General features: G+C 42.4%; 1 protein-coding gene across 4 annotated transcripts in view; it reads left to right on the top strand.

Annotated features, from left to right (window-relative positions):
- The window catches only part of UBAP1 (ubiquitin associated protein 1), a 391,833-nt gene extending 382,803 nt beyond the window's left edge, over positions 1 to 9,030 (top strand). For all 4 annotated transcript variants that reach the window (XM_069626846.1, XM_069626847.1, XM_069626845.1 and 1 more), the window contains exon 8: positions 7,857 to 9,030. In XM_069626846.1, the coding sequence (XP_069482947.1) occupies positions 7,857 to 7,997 (141 nt within the window). In that variant the 3' untranslated portion in view covers positions 7,998 to 9,030. The remainder of the gene's footprint in view (positions 1 to 7,856) is intronic.
- The last annotated feature ends 11,649 nt before the right edge of the window (positions 9,031 to 20,679 follow it).

Genomic DNA, 20,679 nt, shown 5'->3' with positions numbered 1-20,679 from the left:
GACACAATCGATCGTGAAATCCTCGGGCAAAATCTGTGATATTGGATTGTTAGACACAATTACAGAGACTCACACACGGAAACTTCAATTAGAATTTGTTTGGACCAGTCTGGCACCTTGTCCGCAGAGATTAAGACTCACAAGGGACTGAAGCAAGGATGCCCCTTGGTAGCGGCAATTCTCAGTCTCTTTATATCGGACATTGGCGCCGCCATAAACTCTGTGCGATCGTTTCCACCTAAGCTACATATGTCACATATTAGTTGGCTGTTATACGCGGACAATCTGATCGTATTGGGCTTCAGAGAAAGCTTGATGCGGTGCAAGAGTACGTGACCTGAACCAACTGAAGATTAACACCACCAAATGCGAAAACTTGATGCTCAAAAATCTAAGAACAGCATGAAGCAGTCTCGACAAAAAGGCCGCCTGGAAGTTGGGGCAAGAATCTTTGAGCAGATCAAGCAGCGTGAAATATCTGAGCACTGAGCATGCTGGTAGAAGGTGTCGACAACTGGCCATTCAAGCATTCCTTTTGCACAAAAGATTTGGAACGTTTTCCTTCATACCAGTGCGGAACTTCTATCAACAAAAAGCGTCTCCGATTCAATCCTATGGAGCCAAAAACGCGCTGGGTTGCCCTCACGCTCTCTGGTCCACACTAGAGAACACGTTCTGGTCAAAAGCGTTGGGTTTACCAAAAGGCATGTCAACGGCATGCATAAGGTATGAGTTATCCCTAATATCTTTACACGCCAGAATCAGCTGGAATTAGCTCTCCCTATTCCGCAAAACAAGAGCGCGCGAGAAAATTCTGCAATTCCAAATTCTACATGGTGCATCCTTGGACAGAAATGACATAGTTTCAATGTGGGTCAAGCGCTGTGAAAGCCTGCTAGTGGAGTTTGATATCAACCTGGAAACACTGCATGATAACCCCAATGCAGCAAAACTAAAAATCTGGCGGGCGGTTTGGGAGGTGACCTGTTCCCAGAGAACCGTTAAGTTTGATGGTCAACACACCAACTGAAGCAAGGGGCTTCAATGAGCTCCAAACATATGTACAGCTGTTTCTGAACCCCAATGCAAGGAGACTTTTCATGTTTTGGCTGAATGCTTTTAAAACCAAAGAGCGTCTCTGTTCATGGGCATGCAACACAGCCTTAGATACATCCTGTAGATTCTGCACACGTGAAGTGGAGACACTTAAACATCTGGTGCTGTTCTTTTGTGAATTGAAAAATGTGCGATCGATTCATCTGGGTCCGTGGAGTGAAAAACACTCATCTCTGTGCGCCGACGATTGGTGGCAGAAAATGTTTAATGGCACTGACATGAAACTGATAATTCCATTGACGTCTCTGTTAGCAGTGATTGAAAGCCTGCTGAAATTAGATACATCTCAGCCTAAATTAATTAATAACAAAGGGGTCAGGCCTGGACTGGTAGGAAGCTGGGGGTTTTAATGAGTCATGACGTGATTTATGATTTGCAATATTTTATAGGTTTGTTTTTAAACCAATAAAATTAATTTTAAAAAATTTAAAAAACTATACATGAACCAAAAGCTAAACCTGATGACACACGTTCCGGTCCTCTATGCCAAACAATCACCATCTTTCATTGAACTTTCCTCTAAACTGGCATGAGCCAGCCATGCACCTCACATATATTTTATCTGCTCAATGTATGCTCATTTGTTCGTCAAATTGCAGATCAGAGATCTATTTGTATTTTGTATTTATTTTATTTGTAACGCGCAGACCAACAGGCCCGGAGGCATCAGGGCGCAATTTGTACATGTTACAGATATACATATGTACAGACCTAATATTACAAATTTACACAAAGACAGAAGGTGACTACAGGAATCTATCTACATATACTACAGTTGCACAAAGACAGTAGGTGACTAAAGGAATCTATCTACATATACTACAGTGATGCCGGTGCTGCTAGGTAATAAGAGGACAGCAGGTCAGAGTGTGTAAAACGGAGGCGCTGAGCAGGCTTAAAGCTGGTCAAAATCTATACTAATCTATAGCATTCCATCGCATCCAATCGCATCGCATCTGACTTTAATCTGTATTTCCATGTCTAATTGTGCACGGAACTCGGACCTGAGGAACTGAACCGAGACTTTGCACTTCAGCCAACGGATTCAAACTGCTTCACTGCAGTCTCACCTTCTCTAAATATGGCCAACCTCATGTCCTTACCTTGCCCACTTATCGTAAGAAATAATAAACTTTGAGCCAGGTTACCATGCCTCTACGAACCTAGAATAAGCCACTAACTCAATCACCGCCTAAACAACAACTACTCTAAAGCTAACCTTCCTCACTACACAAAAGAGACAGCCTCCCTACCCGCCCAGACATATACCACCCATAAGAAACTACCTAAGACTAAATCAAGCGTTCCTAAAACCACAAATGTCCCCAATCCTGACAGTTTCACTAAAATCAATACCGCCCGAATGAATGCCATTTCCTTAATGGCATATACCTCAGAAAAAGCAGATATAATTACCACAAACAACCTCGACATTTTAGCAGTCACTGAATCATGGCTACATGCGGCAGCAGGCCCCACCCTAGCACTAGCAGTTCCAGAAAACTTCCAAATCATCAGAGCTGACATCCTGATGCAAGAGGAGGTAGCATTGCCTTGATCGCCAAAGCACACTCAGCAATTAGGCTAACACCCTGTCCCTCAATTACTTCCTGTGAAATTCTCACAGCCAAAATACCTATATACAACTCCAGCACTCTAACAATCTACCTAGTCTACAGACCTCCATGTCCCATGGGCTTGTTTGAGGACGACATCTCAAGTATTCTCTCCAATAATACTAAAGAAACCTCAGAGGTACTCCTACTGGGGGATTTCAGCCTTGGCTTCAACGATCCAATAGACAAAGATGCCAAGACTATCACTAACATGCTTTCAAAACAGGAACTCGCCCAAAAAGTGACCCAGGCTACCCACGCTAAAGTCAGGACCTCAATTCTACCATGGACTGACCACCATCTGATTACCTTCACGATGGCTATAATTAAACGCCCCCAACCCAATCCAGCTATAGCCGTCCCCCAGTTCACAAGGAACAAAAAAAAATATGACATCTGATAGACTACTTCCACTCATCCTCCCTTCCCTAAACTCACACTCGTCCATATCTGACCCTGACAATCTAGTCGAAGTCTAACACCATGTCCAAAGCCCTAGACCTCATTGCACCCCTCAAATTACAAAAAAGCAAACCACGGGCACACTTGAATGCCTGGTTTACCCCACACCTAAAAACCCTCCGACTGTAAAAGAGAAAATTGGAAGTAATATGGTGCCACTCTCCCACAGCTGAAAATAAAACCACCTTAACAAAATTTGCCGTCAACTATAAAAAAAGAAATAATACGCACAAAGAAAGACCTATACAATGACAAGATCTCCAAAGACAGATCGAACACAAAGGAGCCGTTTACCATCCTACGAGAAATAGAGGCCCCAATCCCACCAGTGGACAATATAACTAAAAACAAAAACTGGTGCACAAATATTCAGAACGCGCTAGCCAACAAAATAGTACTCCTCCAAGACAAGATAGCCAAAAGGAAATCCTCACTACCCAAGCAGGACAATCAAAACCTCATCCTGGAAGACTGAATACACAAATTAAATCAATTCAAATTCACCAAAGTTTCTACCTGTGAGGTAGAGAAAATTATCTTCTCGCTGAAACAATCAAGATATCAAGGCGACAAGTGCCCAGCACAATTAATCAAAGACACAGCCAGAGACCTGGCTCCTTTTATTACTAAACTTATTAATGTGTCCTTTTCAACCAACACGCTCCCAAGCAACTTGAAACAGTCCTGGGTCTTACCTCTACTCAAAAAGCAAACATTAGACCCCTCCATTCCAACCAACTACAGGCCTGTTACGACAGTACCTTTCCTTCTAAAGATACTCGACAGAGTAGCGTATCTCCAAATACAGCATTACTTGGAAACGAATCCCCTTCTAGGCGTCCGACAATCAGGCTTCAGGCCACAACATGGCACTGAAACCACCCTGATTGACCTAAAGACTCAAATTGAGAAGCTTGGGGACAAAGGGAAAACTGCAATTCTACTCCACCTTGACCTGCCAGCTGCTTTCGACTTGGTGGATCATTATGTTTTATGCAACCACCTTGCCTCAGCTGCTCACTTCTCTAAGGACGCAATAGCTTGGGTACGATCGTTCCTAAACAATACAACTATTCAAGTCTTCTCCCCTTCAGACTCAGCAGACCCAATCCCTATAACATGTGACGTCCCACAAGGTTCATGCGTCTCGCCTACCCCACTGTACCTCCCCAACTGCATAATCCGGAAAACCTCTAATCGCCCCTCTCGACTGCTAACTCATTCTGTCTCAATGTACCACGATTCAACCTAACTAAGTCTGGTGGCAGAAGCTTCCCAGTTATGGCAGCTCAAACATGGAACTCTCTCCCTCACTCCGCACTGACCAAACCTACATGAGTTTCGGACGTTACATTCAGAAATGGCTGAGAACTAAGGATAGGCATCCTGGAACCTAATCCAAGACTATTGTGCGCTGTCAACTATTGTCACAATATCCCATCTAATCTACCTCATTGATGTTTTATTCCATATATTACTCTATCATCCGTTCTCTCTTGCACTGACTACCATGCAACTACTGCAACATGTAAATCATGTAATTGAAACTTGGCAAACTATACCACGGGTGCTTTAAGTACCTCTTGTAATCTTCATAATCTATGTAAATTGAAACTGCCACATACTGTATATCCTGTAACCTAAGCTTAACGTCTGTGTACTGCTTGCGCCCAGTTAGCTTTTTGGTTTGGTGCACTATACAAAATAAATAAACAAAGCTAGCAGGCACAAAATTACCATCGGAATACATTGAACCCAGCATGCTAAACCCATCTCGTGCCCAGATGACAAGCAGTTTCTACCCGAGGTAGGGATGGCACTCGGTTCAAGAGGGGATGGCAATTTTTCACTCCAAGAACCTCTCAGAGGGGGAGTATTATGCATTCATTTAGCACTTGGATTGCCTGTGAAACCTAGCACTGCTCCTTGTACGCAGATAGAGCCCAGGAAGTAGACCTTGTTTGTAGAGCTAACTCATTTCTCCTCTCGAACACTGCACCTTCGCAACTTAGTGTAAGACACTGGCTCAGTCCACACACCCTGCATTCACATACAACATCTTGCACAACACCTCTGCCATAAGTATGAAGCTACTTTTAATGACATTTCGAACTGTAGCTTCCCACATAACTCCATATCCATGAACCCAATTCTCTCCACCTTTATTTCATAGTATACCTCTGCTGCCCATACACACTACGTTTAGACATAGGTGGCTAGCAGGGTCTTGGCCACCCTCGCATAATTTTAATGGCTGAAATGCATACATGCATAATGGCACCTCCAAAATGATCCCACATTTTTGGACTCCGGCCCTCCGAGGTCGCTCAACAAACGCGCTGAGACCATAATTATGGTGAAAGGCGCTATACATATGACAAAATGAATGAATGCAAGCAAATGAACTGCAAATATTGTGTTTAAATGAAAGAAGCATTGAAAGGCTTAATAATGAGAGAGAAGAGCAGTGGATATACCCTGGGGAAAGTAACCTGATATGCTGTACAAGACCAATACAATACCACAGTGAGGGAAAGATACAAGCCAGAGTTTAGAGGAGCTACGCAATTGAACCACAAACAAAGTTAAGTAGACCAAAACAAATTAAACTGTAATCATCCAGGAAGGAAAGCCCACCAGAGCAATAATCCTTCAGAGGATACATTGAGATTTACCACCAAGAACATCGTCTATAAGAGATTCCCAAAAGGGAATGTTGAAGAGAAAAAACTCAATAGCCCAATTGAATAACTTGATTGATAAAGGGGAAGTCACAAGAGACTATTTACGGATTGCATATTGAAGGGGAAACCTAGACTGGGACTAGAAGTATCCTCCGGAGAAGGGAGTCATTCTCCTGACACAAGTAATTTTTCATAGTGGTAGGGTCAGCTTGGGTAGTTTTGGACAGCAGACTTATTTCTTTGGACATTCACGACTGACAAACGGGCACCTTAGTAACGTAGGTAGGGACCACCTATAGTGATGGGGAAAATTAGGTAGCCCTACAAAATATCCTCACCAAAAATATTGCCGTATATATGGCCGTCTGCCTCGCCATAGGCCATATTTTTGGGGGTGGGGGTTAATTTGTGGGAGCGGGGTTTGCGGGGGTGTCCCCCACACATTCTAAAATAATGCAGGTGTTGCAGGGGGTGGTCTATCTTCGGGACCTGCAGGAACGGCAGCAGGTGCCGGGCTGGCCGCAGTGGCTAATTCGGTTTGGTGTAGTAGTACCAAGAGGTGAAGGGAAAACAAGATCTGCATGCCATTGCTGGGATTGCTCGTCACTCAGCCTCCCACAGCTGCTTCTCTAAAGGCTCCCCTATGTGGTATGCATGATTCAGCATTTCAAAGCCCAACATGGGGGAGCTGAGCCGGGGGTATAGTTTATTCCATCTGTTGGGGCTCACGAGAAGAACCGCAATCTTCAATCGATCAGGCCAATTTCCCCATAGGCCTCCTTCCTTTTGATAAGAGCTTTGTGATCATTACACATCCTCTGAATCAAAAGGATTGGCAATCTCTGGTGTCTTTAATGGGCACCAATAAAGTGGCGTTGGATGCATGACCTTAGCATTCAGCATCATACCATGAGCTTCCCGCTTAATGGTACAATAAGGTTTAGCTACAAAAGAGAGCACTATATTTATAAAGTCATAGTATATATTCTACTGGCAGCCCGGGTTTTACAAGAATGGAACGCAGTAGAGGCATGGCAGCATTATAAATGTGGTAAGGTTGCTTCAAGGCCCACGCTGAACCAGATTATTCGTTTCCCATTTCATGACATTGTATATTTCATGGTTTTACTGCATGCTATTTGACTTAAGAGAACCAAGCTTAAAGCAAGTAGATTGGCGTCGTTCTCCAGCGTTATAGTGGCAAATTCTCACCTAATCTCTGGATAGGCAGGCCCAACATTGTGTATTCAATATGGCTGGTTTTGTCAAGCACTCAAAGTTGGCTTAGCCGTGGCACCTTGGTAGTCCATCATCAGAGGCACGTAAGCCAAACTGAGCAACCAACATTATTAAATATTTAGCCAATGAATTAGTGTGGGATGGACAAGGGACATCCAATACAGTGTCCTCCTCTATTAGAGTATATTCAACAACTGGAATTGGGCATATTAATGACCGCCACGATAATCTTGACCTTCTAAACTTCATCCAAGGTTAGTTTATCATGCAACACAAACATTCTTTCCATCTCTTCAAAGATGGGTGTCATGTTACTAGATTGCAACAGGCATTTATATATCTTGACCAGCCAGACAACATCCCTCGGAGCAATTACTAATATTTTGAATATCCTGAGAAATCAATAAATATCCATATTTAAGACCCTCCACTAGATCAACCACTGGTACCGTTTGTGGCAGCAACAAAACACCTCATATGACCTTGTTTGTGCAAGCCTAAAGTAAACTATCATTCCTATTTCGTAGTATACGTGTTGTAAATGTTATTATTGATGTTTTATGTTCTAGCACCATGGGCATACTTTAATATCCACTATTCTGTGCTGCCTGATGGGCATCAAAAGGGGTATTCGCCTTATGAGACCTTGTTTTGTTAATTGTTCTACCAACACGTTACACTAACCTGGTTTACGAATAGATGTTTGGTTTGTAAACGTCTTATTTCTTTTTCTCTCTAGACAATGGAGTTTCTTCAGCTGCTGAGTAAATTTAAAGAAATGGGGTTTGAACAGAAAGACATAAAAGAGGTCTTAGTACTGCATTGCAATGACCAAGAGAAAGCTTTGGAAGAACTAATGGCCCGTGCTGGTGGAAGCTGAGATACTGGATGCAACTGTGCCCAGTAGCCAGCCTATATCTCTTGCGGGTGATTGAGCCTTTGGAAATTGATAATTTAATGTTCTGCTTTGCGAGAGTCTGTTTCTCACTGGGAGGACTGTGTTGGAGAAACTATTCCATATTTTCATTCATACTTTGCGGAGACCTGAATGGATACAATGTTCATCTGTGACTTAAATGATGCTGTTCCCAATGAAAAAAACTTGAAGTGTCCTTTTCCAACATTATCCAAATTAGATTGCATGATAGTTTTCCAGAGATGTACGTATGCTGACAACATTCTCATTGTTGCTGTGTATCCTGCTGAAAGAGAGCAATAGCTTCTGCATTTGGGATGAAGTTCCTTCAGATGGCTTTCTTCTGATATACACTTGTTATGGCCGGCCGCCTCACAGTGAAAGAAGTATCAATGCAAAATTGTTGGAATTTGATTCAACTGCACCTTCGTAAAACAGTCAGACGAAAACTGTCCCTTTGCTTAGAAAATATTGGCCCATTTGGTTTCTTTAACCTTTCTTTCACAGTGAACAACCAGCCAGACCAGCATGTTCCGGCGCTTGCTTGAGTGGGGTCTGTGGAGCGTGATACAATTTGTACCTTTATTCTATGCCAACAGAAAACAACTTTGCCTGAGTGTTTCCGTGCCACTTGCTGCTCCAACACCAGCTGAGTGATTGGCTGGAACAGATAGATTACTTGTTAACGTGTTGATCTCCCAAGTTAAACACTCGTATGAAGCAGGTGGATGTTTCTTTCAAGCACTTTCCTGAAAAACAAGGACATTGAAATTCATTGCAATTTATTTTTATTCACACTGTAATAGATCACTTTATATATTCAATTACATCTTGTGCTAGACAACTGTTTTGGGGGCTTTATTTTATAGTACAAAGTGTATGATGTACATTGTTAAAGATGGACGAGTGTAAAATAATAAGCAGTCTTGATGAAACTTTAACTTGCTAATTATTTTGATTCTGCTTAAAGAGGTACTAATAAACTGTAAAATGCAAACTTTGCTGCTGCTTAATTATTTGAAGTAAGGTTTTGGTAGTGCTGTGCTTTACCCACCAGGGCATGACTCTGCTCAATAAAAGGTATTTCGACTAGAAAGCCCATCTCACTGACGTTCCTTGTTGCTAAACCTGGTCCTTAAAGAGCACTTCTAATTATAAAATGCTATTGAGTGATTTTACATTTCCTTCAATTCTTTTCTTTAATAAAAAAAATCATTTTAAAATCCTACAATAATCTGTTAACTGCTACTACTTTGTAAGAATAACTGCAAGCTTCAAGGCAATAAATGTATTCATCAACCCAGTTTCCAACACAAATAATGAAAACATTATGCCCATAAAACAAATATGGATTTGCTACTGAGTGGAAACGCAACACTTACATATAAGAATAAAACAGCAGTACATTCAATCCTCAATTAGTTCTCTTCTTGGGACCTACTCACAGCTTTGATTTCATTCAGCGAATTAGCAGTAACTTGTTACAATTTAAATATTAAAATACCACTTTCTAATTAGTTCCCAATAATCAATGTATTAGTACTGTTACTGAAATTAACCAACCTTGCCAACATTAACTATTCATTTTGGTATGTTAACTTAATTTTAATTGATGTTAGTCCACTGAAGTCATTGAAAATGATCAATTGGGGGCTAGAATTTATTTTAATCCCTATAATCATTTACGCTGTGCGGCTTGGTGTCTTCCGGTTATCTTTCACAGTTGAAAAATCTTGAAATGAGCGAAATATTCAGGATTGGATTACAAGCATACCCATCAATGAAGGCTTCTTCAAACCCAGTCTGAGTGTCCTATTTGAGGTTTATATGGTCTCAAAGATTCTGTAGTAACCAATGACTGACCTTATGTATGCCCTGATCTTACTGAAATAAGAAAACAGCAACCATTCCTTCAAGGACCTGTTAGACAGCACAATTGAACTGACGTGTTTTTGAAGAGACAATATTTCCACTGAATGAAAGTCGAGGTATAAATCAACATAACGTGTTCGTTTTTCAGAGCTATAGACCAAGGTAATTCAAAGGTTCAGATGTGGCCAACACATGACTGTTCCAAATACTAAATGTTTTGTTCTGTTCAAGTTTCCTTTATGTGAACGTTATCTCCAGGAATGCCAGTAGTCTGGTTTGATCTTCACCTTGATCATGTTATTGATTTTTTAGATCTCCCTCAATGAAAATATTCTGTTGGTTTCAGAAAAACTGAAGGTGAGTACTGGCAAATTTGACCAGTTTGTCAGTGGTGATTTATACTGTTTGTAGCCAAGCACTAACATAATTTTGATGTTTTGTCAATTCATGTCAAACTATTCCCGGCATAACATATGCCGTTCTAGCATATCTTCGAAGTCAATATCAGTCGGTAATTCATACGGCCCCTTCTGTCCCCCTTTCTTAAATATCGAAATTACCACTGATTGCTTACAGGAAGGGGGCCTAGGTCCCTGTGACTTATTAATGGTCATTGAAAAGGCTAAATATATCCGATGGAATGAGAGGTATGTGCGGTAAAGTACGGTATCTCATCAAACAGGCATTTATGATGTGTCTTTGGAGATGCATAATTGTCAACGTTGTTACATTGCAGAGTCCCCGTGATGGCAAAAGATTGCGTAGTAGCATAATTACTGCACCTACTTTCAGTTTTAGCTCGTGAGGAGGCATTCGTCCTTCAGCGTTTCGCTCTTTAGAGACTGAAACGTTGAGCTGGTAATTAACTGTTCATTGACGCTTGAATCGCTCTGCCCTGTGTGAAGAGCAGTTGGAGTGGAAAGAAGTAATTTGAAATTATTCAGAATGTTTGCGATAGTTGAAAGTGAAGGTGTCCGTGTAGAGCCGTGCTCATTCTGTTTGTTGTAATGATAGCTGTTGTTGAAGTGGGTGCACTTTGCTATTTGAACAGCAGAGGGAAATGTAACATTGATAAATTGCATTAGCTGAGTACAGAAACATACCTAAGTGTTAAATATATATATATAAGCACTGCCAAAACAATAGAGGCTGATGGAGAAATTGGACTCTTAAGAGTTGGAAAAGTTTCAGAAAAAAAAAGTGAGCAAATGGTGGGAGGAGCACTCCCTGAAGAATTACATTGAAGTAGGGAGGATCCCGAGGGGTGTAAGAATACGAACTATCCCCTCCTTTGAAGAGCAAAACCCGGATATGCTTAATGAATGGAGTGAAGCCACCAACCTTTGCTCCAACACCTTTCTCTGACTCCTAATTAAATATGCAGGAACCGACCGCAAGAAAATATTGAAAAAAAATGAAGAAGTTGAGAAGACTCTGACTGAGCTACCCGAAAGTGAAGAGGGGAAGAAATTGAAGAAAAATATTGAAAAAAATGTGTTGGGATATGAGGAAGAAATTAAACAACGTAAACAGCGCACATTTTTGCGTGATAAGGAAGATTATGAGAGGGGAAGAGTTTACACCTTTGCCCGGAGGTTTGACCAATTGAGACAGAACTCTATGAAAAAACATCAACAGTTGAAGAAGTAAGTGGGAAAGGAAGTATCCTGGAGTCATCAGCATCAGAGTCAGATGCTACAATGAGTGAGAACGATGAACCAACTATACATCTACATTTTTTAGACGAAATGAGACTTCTACGCCAAGATGGCAAAAAAAAAACGAGAGGAGGAAAACCAGGTCGGGGACAAAGCAGAGGAGGTCGGGCAAAACGAGGAGGGGGCAGAGGAGCAACCAATACGGCCGGCAATATCCCGGACAGATTGCCGCACTCTGGGAAATAGATGAAATGCCCAAGGATGAAGGTTTGAGAATCATCAATCTGTCCAACCATACCCTTACCCAGCATCAAGAAAAGGTTTTGAGCCTTGGATTGAACTTTTGCCCAACTGCCCATTTTAATTATGTTGAAACCCGTATCGACTTTGACTACTTTGTGCGCAAGTTACGTTTAAAAATGTTTTTTGCCACTACAGAATGTGCTAATAGGCATACACTGAAAGAAGGCGGAAAAAAAGAAATAACTATCAGGGATCTAGAAGCTCTAACAGACCTAGCTGAATAAGGGAGAGAGGCACATTGATGTCACAAATGTGACCAACGCGGTGGACCTTGAAGACTATGACTTCAGAACTGATTGGACAGTGAAAAGAAAACTTAAATCAAAGTCCAAATTCAACCTTGTAAGTAATCTAGGGAACAACATCGAAGCCTTCCAGACATTGGTCATCGAAGATCTCAAGCAGTATCGCAAGAAAAAGAAAGTAAGATACAAAGACAACCTGACAGTGATGGAAAGAATGGCAGCAAAAGAACTACAGACCCTCAGCAATTGTATAATTAACCCCTCGATTAAAGGTCGAAATATCGTTCTGATGAACAGAGAAGAATACATCAAGAGTGCTTACAAACAATTGCATGATAAAAAATGCTATGAAAAAATTGGGGGTAATCCAACAAAAACACTAGAAAATAAAGTAAGGGACTTCCTCGCAATATGGGAAGAAAGAGGGATTCTCACTGAGGATAACTGTAAGTTCCTGAAGACGACAAACTCGGTGATTCCGACAATATACTTTCTTCCAAAAATCCACAAGGATATCAAGAAACCTTCAGGCAGATCAATAGTCTCCTCAATGGGCTCCGCCCTTGAAAATATGTCAAAATACATAGACGAAACACTTTTTCCCTTTGTGTCCTCTCTCCCATCTTATATCAAATATACAACGGATTTTTTTACACACATTGAAAATATGCCTTGGCAAACCAATTACATCATGGCCACTATGGATGTTGTTCCACATCCATAGGGCATGAATATGGGGAAAAAGGCATGCAAAAGCTTTCTGAACACATGATCTCTAAATTTTTTAGAACGCACCAAGATGATTATTGAGATGATCGATTTGTGCCTGACGAATAATGTTCATCTTTAATAATGAGTATTTTAGACAAGTGCAAGGCACAGCGATGGGCACAACGTTTGCCCCATCTTACGCAAATCTGAGCATGGGAGGCTTCGGATATGTGGACAGAAGAAAATCATACAACTACCGATAACATTGTGCTATGGCTCAGGTACATTGACTACCTTTTTATAATATGGAAAGGGTCAGAAAAAGCATGGACAACCTTTGTCAAACTCCTAAATGACAATGACCACAATCTGAGGTTCACAGAGACACATAGTAAAACCTTCCTAACCTTTTTGGATGTGAATCTCCGAATTGTGGACGAGACATTGACCACGGAATTACATAGAAAACCGACTGGTACGAATACACCTCTGCTTGCAACTAGCGGCCATTCTAAAAACTTGATATGGAGCATTCCGTATGGTGAGTTCATAAGGTTCAGGAGGAATTGCTCTACTTTGAAGGCCTATGACTCTGACAGCAAAATTGCAGCAAAGGGTTTCCTGAATCAATGTTGTCCAAAGAAGGTCATTGCAAAAGCTTACATAAAAGCGAGGGAGAGAAAGATCTGACCTGCTGTTAGGAACCAGCTTGGCAAATGAGTCCACGAAAGACAATGATGCAACAAGATTAATCCTGACCTACAACAATGAAATATCCAAAATCAAACGTATATTACAAAGACATTGGAAGATTTTACGAGCGGACAAAGACCTTGCACCTATTTTGAAAACTTATCCAGAAATTAGTCTCAGACGCAACCGCTCTCTCAAAGACTCACTGGTTCAGAGCTTTCTAACACAAGAAACAAGGTCTGTACAAGAAACATGGCTGATGAAACAGAAGCAAGGCTTCCGAAAATGTACAAGATGCAACATTTGTAAATATGCCAAGAATTGTTCAGATTACACACACCTGATTTTGGGTGACTCAATTAAGAATACAGACAAAATCACGTGAGACTGAATACGTGGTGTATGTACTCTCATGCACACGCCAAAAATGGTACATAGGCAGCACCAAATGTAAACTGAAAATAAGAATTCAGCAACATGTGACGGCCATTTTACATCAAGATCCGAATTATCCAATGGCCAAACATTTTTATTACTGTCATCATTGCAATCTGGAGGATTTTAATTTCTTTGGCATTCATAAAATCGAACAAAATATCAGAGGCGGAGATAGAGAAAAGAAACTCAGTCAGAAAGTGACATGCTGCATCTTAGACTTTGAGAGCAAGTACCCCAAAGGACATAACATAGACGAAGAGATGTACTCCTTTTTACGCTGACATATTTTATGTAATTGTGTCAAATGTGTCCTCAATCAATCCATCTATCCTGTATTTTCGTATGTGTTTTTTCTGATTTCTCTTCCTCTCCAACGCATAAGGATTTATGTTTTCCCATTTAGTTTGGAAATGTATTCAACAATATTTTGATCATGTATGGACAATTCGGATGAAAAATGACTTTTTCCTGTACTTACAACCCTTTTGATTTCCTTAGGCTAGTTTCCTTAAGGGTGTGATTTGGTCAGAACTTCTTTAGTCTCAGTAAGGGTTACAGAATATGGTGCTAATTTTGGTGTTTGTGTTTTTAGGACCCCGGTTGGGGGTTCATCAATTTTTATAGTAGTACACTTTTGGTGACATTTTAACTATTTTTGGTGAATTTTTACATGTGCATGGTGAAAATAGGCTATGATGAGATGTGTGGACATAATTTTCATTCTTATTTTGTTATGTACTATCAACTAAGAAATCAGACATGGCCACTGGGACTGCCAACTGTGGATCCTCTGTTTTAAAATCTGTTTTAAAATGTACTGTTGCAGGCTTTTTATCAGTATTTATATCAGAGTATTAATCGACATTGTTTGTGTAAATGATATGTCTACATATGATTATGCGTTAAGGCTATTAGCATGAGGCACTTTAATTTATGGACATAGGAACAGTTGCAGCATTATGCACTTTAATGTATGTACATAGGAATTATTATGCGGCACTTTATAGGCATTATGCACTGTATCGGAACTGAACTATGCACTTTACTTTACAAATTAAGTTAAGGGCATTTTAGCTACAAAGACACAAAAATGTTACAGACAATATTACAGAGAACTATAAGCTCGAAGCAATATTAATGGAAACATATTGCTTTTCATGTATTCCTGCACAATGCATTTCCCCATTAACCAATTGTACAAGAACTAAGCAATTATTGTACATGTCAGGGGCAACTAATGAAAATCGTTACCACATCAGAGGTTTCATAGAAATAGATGGCGGACAATTGAGTAAATAGATGCAATTGTGAGTAATCGGTCCCTCTTTTATGTCCATGTTTGGTTTCTGCCTATTCAAAGATGACCGACAATCGGTCACCACAACAAAAAATCAGTCCTCTTTCTATGCCTAAAACCATGTCACATGAGCTATTTTAAAGGTTTGGTAACATGGATCACCTGTTGTGATCAAGCGGTGAGGAAACCGCGAAACGCGTAAACTATGCTATGCAAGGGCCATATGTTTTTGGAGAACCACGATGTTAGTGGATTTTTATGAGCCGTATGCTGCGCATTTTTAAATAATAAAGAATACCTTTTTTGATACTGAACACCGGTTTCCTGGAGTAATACTGTTTGACTGGGGGAGTGCTTTCCATGGACTGCAGAGGAAACAGTCTTTTCTAATATATATATATATATATATATCTCATCTCTAAAGCTTGTGGAATCTGTTTGGATCACATGCTATGCATAGGCCGACATCTAGTCGAAGCGCTGCCGAGTATTACAGTTGTTTTTGAAACTTGAAAAGGGACGTCGACAGGGCGTGCCAGTAATACTATCCCTAGTGTGACATCCACTGTATCCATGGTCCATCACGCGTCGAGGTCCCTCAGATTGCTTTTTTCCACCATTGTGATGGACGCTTAATCGCAGAGTTTCTTTCGGCTGATTCCATTTATTATTGTTAAATCAGAGTTAGTTACTCTTTCTATCCTTTCACTACACCGACTTCAACAACATCTGCGTCGGTGGAAAGGACGAACGTTGAACAAAGTCCTTGATTCGACAGACCCCTTCAGCCTTGAAAGGCCGCACCGGGCCTCGCCCCTAACGGTAGGGAGAGTGAGGGTTGGACATTAGAGAATGCATTTTCCCCTTTACACTCTTTTCTCACCTGGCTGCCATTTTTTTTTAACTATGGAAAACACTCCATTTAAATTCTGCCCTAGTTGTTATAAGAAGTTACCCTGGGTAGACATGCACAGAGTGTGCAATCTGTCTTGCACTGGACCATGATGAGGGCCACTATCGTGCTGCAAGCTCTTCAAGCCAAAAACATTCAGGGACTGAAAGACAAAACGCTGGGCCCATCACGCCATGCAGGCCAAGGCCGCCATGGACGTGGAGGGGGCCTCCAGCGATGGCATCGTTGCAATCTTTTCGGACGGTGAAAGCGACCCGTTAGATTCCCTAGTGCTATCCCCTGACCCCAAAATACAGGCCGGCAGCTCGCTTACGGGGACGACACCTGGTGGCGGTAGCACTCACGCTACTCCCTGCATGAAACACATAGCCAAGGGCCAAGATTCAATGCCGACGTGGACCAAACGCCCCCACACAGCGTCGAGGGAGAGGTCCACCGAGTCACTGTCCTCTGGGCACTCTAGGACCCGATAGCCACACGGCAGGCCCCGAAAGACAAAGTGTCCACACCCTCTGCCGAACGTTGGAAGGTGAGGCTTGGGTCTGCTCCGCCGCCAAAATTGGACACTCCGCAGCGAAAATAGCCTAAGGCACCATAAGCTTGGAAATAGCCATTTGGTGCAAAAGCACGGGCCTGAGAGCCTTCTTATGGCTAAGAGTTCAAAGAAACACTCCTCCAAGAGTTACTCTCACAAGGAGAAATCTAGAACCCCTCACAGGGAAAGACGCTGTTTCTCAAGAAGAGACCTTAACCGAGGCCTTGAAAAACAAGGGCCAGTCTACACCGCAGGGACAGATTACACCTCAATACCCTGGATCCATTCCAAGTTCATCAACATGGACCACTGAGGACATTGACACAGTTATGAGAAGAATGTCATTCATGGCTAACTTATTTGAAAAGAACCTCTAAGGTATCCAAAACTTCCAAACCACGCCACCAACTACTGACGCTTCGTCCTCCCAGCCCCCAGCTTAGCGGCCCCGTCCTGACACCCTTCCTATTTCACCTCAGGTAGACCCAGTCCATATTTATCTATATGATCTAAATACAGACACTGAGGACAATGACACAATACAGGAAGTAGACCAATACTATGATGAAGAGGATGTATACAGCTTACCCTCTCCAGTTAACCTCTCCAGTTACCCTTGATGCACCAGTGGCAGATTCACCAGTTGACAATCAACCACTGTATAACGATATGCTCATGAAGGCAGCTGAGCACTTTGAAATTCAGACCCAAGAAACTCAACTAGATAAGGATTTTGTGGAAGATATATTGGGGGACAGGAAAAGAGCCACCCAATGTATTCCAATCCTTCAGTCCATCCAAAGAAGGAAACGACCTTCTCTGGAGACCCCGAACCATACGCAGGCGGTCAACCCGTGAATTGAAAAACTCTTCCGTCCTGCTCCCGCAGACCCTATTTACATCAGTGGCCGTCTAAAACCGGATTCTCTTGTGGTAACCACAACTCGAAAGGGGGCCGAAACAGCTTTAGCCTCATCGGAAGCGCCCCCTGATAAGGAAATTAAAAAACTACGCTATGGGGAGAAAGGTAGCCACTTCAGCAGCCTTTCAGACTAGGATTGCCAATAGCACAACACTACTGGCAAGCTCCAACTACCACAAGTGAGACGACATGGCAAAACTAATAGGTTCAGCTCCTGAACCCCTCAAAAACGCAACTGGTCCTAGAAGCAGCAGATGGCAAGGCAGTATCCAGTTGCACCTTAAACAACTTGGATGCCACAGACAATGCAGGCAGGATCATTGCCGAAGGTACCATCATTAAACGCCATGCATGGCTATGCCAGTCTGGTTTCAAACATGAAACACAGGCAACACTCCTCAACATGCCAGTAGAACCCAATGTTTTGTTTGGAAAGGCCGTGGAGGATGCATTCAAATCCGCCAAGGAGGAGTGCAATACTTTAAAATCTCTAGGTCAACTAACTGGTAAGCCACCAGGCCAAAGAGGCAGAAGCAATTTTCATTGATTTTGTGGTCAAAGCTCACAAAGGGGTTCAGGTGGGAAACTACCAAGGACAAGCCCCGCAAGGTTTCCAGGGGGCCAGCGTCGATCTCTTGGCCGCGGGAGGTCCACCACCTCCAGAGGTGGAGCTACACCTCCAAAACAGTGACCACCCGCTTCAGGTCCCCTCGCATGCCTCTCCAGTACGAGGACATATTACACACTTAACCCATGCATGGGAGGGAATCGCCACAGAAGGGTGAGTGCTATCTACCATAGCAGGTGGTTATTGCATGGAGCGATCAACGACATTCCAACCATCCCTGGCGACAAAACAACCACGAAGGAAGAACACATCCTTCTCGAGGAGGTTGCAGCACTGTTACTCAAGGACGCCATAGAAATCATCCCAGCAAACCAGGTAAACAAGGGTATTTATTCAACTTACTTCCTTGTGCCAAAAAAAATATAACTATGCGCCCAGTATTAGACCTACGCCCTGCAAACCCTTATGTAAAGCCACAAAAATTCTGTGTGACAACGCTACAAGAAGTAATCCCTCTGCTAAAGCGGGGGGACTCTATGGCAACACTGGAAATGAAAGATGCCTATTTTCATATTTCAGTGTTGCCAGCGCACAGAAAACTCTTGCGTTTCAAGATCGGTAACCAGCACTACCACTTCAAATCGCTGCCCTTTGGAATAGCATCTGCTCCAAGTGTATTCACCAAAGTACTGGCGATGGTGGCAGCGCACCTCTGAAGGGAGGCAATCCCAGTGTACCCCTACCTGCAGAATTGGCTGATTACAGGCTAGTCACCCCAACTTTGCAGGCAAAACACTCAAAGAACCATAAACCTTCTCTTCCAATTGGGCTTCTCAATAAACGAGAAAAAATCCAGCTTTGAGCCAAGCACAACCAAACAGTTCCTAGGAGCTGTCATAAACATGGTATTGGGGTTAGACTTTCCATCAAGGGAAAGAGTTCAAAACATGCTGCTGCAAATACCTCAGTAACAAGCCGGTCGCCAAATAAGCGTACGCAAAGCAATGCGTTTGCTGGGCATGATGGCATTGTGCATTTACCTGGTCCCACATGCACATTTGCGCATGCGCCCATGCAGGAGTGGTTGGTGAAACAATGGTCTCAGGCAAGCGGTCAGTCTGACGATCTAGTGGTTGTTTAGTCAACACTAGAAGAAAACCTTTGTTGGTGTACAAAGGAAAACCTGTTTAAGGGAAACGTCTTCCGTGATCCAGCGGTGCAAGCGATTGTTGCGATAGACCCATCACTCTCCCGGTGGGGGGCGCATCCCCTTCACCACACAGCACATGGTCTGTGGACTTGCATCACAGCACAGAACTACACCGACCTGCTGGAGCCTCTGGCAGTATTCAAATTGCTTCAAGCATTCGAAACTCACCTGACAAATTAGTCAGTACAAATCCTAACCGACAGCACCACTGCAATGTTCTACGTCAACAAGCAGAGGGGCACACACTCTCGAAATCTGTCCAAGCTAGCACCGAAAGTATGGAAATGGGAAGATGGGAACATCCCCCACAGCTGAGTTCCCAACATGTTCCAGAGCAGAGATCCCCTACCAGAAGAACACGAGTGGCAACTAGACTCAAATGTCATACACCACATCTTTTCACAGTGGGGTTACCCCACACTAGACTTGTTCACTGCAAGAGAAAACAAGCAATGCCCAGACTTTGTGTCGAGGTTTCCCCAACCGGACTCCAAGGGGAACGCCCTATGGATGAGCTGGTCTGGGAAATGTACTTGCACTTGTCCCTCAAGCCCCCAACTCCTCTAATGAGCAGGGTGGTGAACAGGATTCACAGAACAGATGACGCTCATCCTAGTTGCTCCCATGTGGGGAAGACAACCATGGTATCCACATCTGCGCAAACTGGCGATGTGTGATTCCCTTCAAAATCCTGTACCAGACCAATCTACTGACCCACCACGGGGGAGTAACAGTTCACCCTCAACCTCACTCAATTAACCTGGCAGCATGGCTCCTGATGTCATAGTTTGGGCATCTAAATCTACCACAGATGTATGGAAATCCTCAAGGAGGCACGTAAACTAAACACCAGACACTGTTATTTCGACAAGTGAAGGAGATTTGTAATTTGGTGCCAGTCCAAACAAAATAAACCCCATACAATGTACTCCATCTCACATTCTTAACTATATGCTCCACTTATTAGACTCTGGGTTAGTATTCAACTCTATAAAGGTCCACCTGGCGTCTTTATCGTCTTACATCACCTCTCAAAGTAAGGTATTGTGGTGGAAAGTTCCAGGAATTAAAGTGTTCATTGAGGGAATTTTCTCAGTTACCTTTTTTTGGGTGAGAAATCATTCTCTATTCTGCCTTTTTGGCAGTTTTGGATTTAATTTCTTAAATTAATTTGTTCTTGGGATACATTGTGCTCATACTAAATTTAAACTAGCCAAAACAAATTGAATTCATTTCTCTACAGTGAATTACATAAATTATCACATCTCTAATAGAACCCAT

The sequence above is a fragment of the Ambystoma mexicanum genome, chromosome 6p (assembly GCF_040938575.1).
Source record: "Ambystoma mexicanum isolate Mex_15411 chromosome 6p, UKY_AmexF1_1, whole genome shotgun sequence".
In the NCBI taxonomy this organism is placed as follows: Eukaryota; Metazoa; Chordata; class Amphibia; order Caudata; family Ambystomatidae; genus Ambystoma; species Ambystoma mexicanum.
Note: the sequence above shows the minus strand (reverse complement) of the source record. Positions and strands in the feature narration are given on the sequence as shown.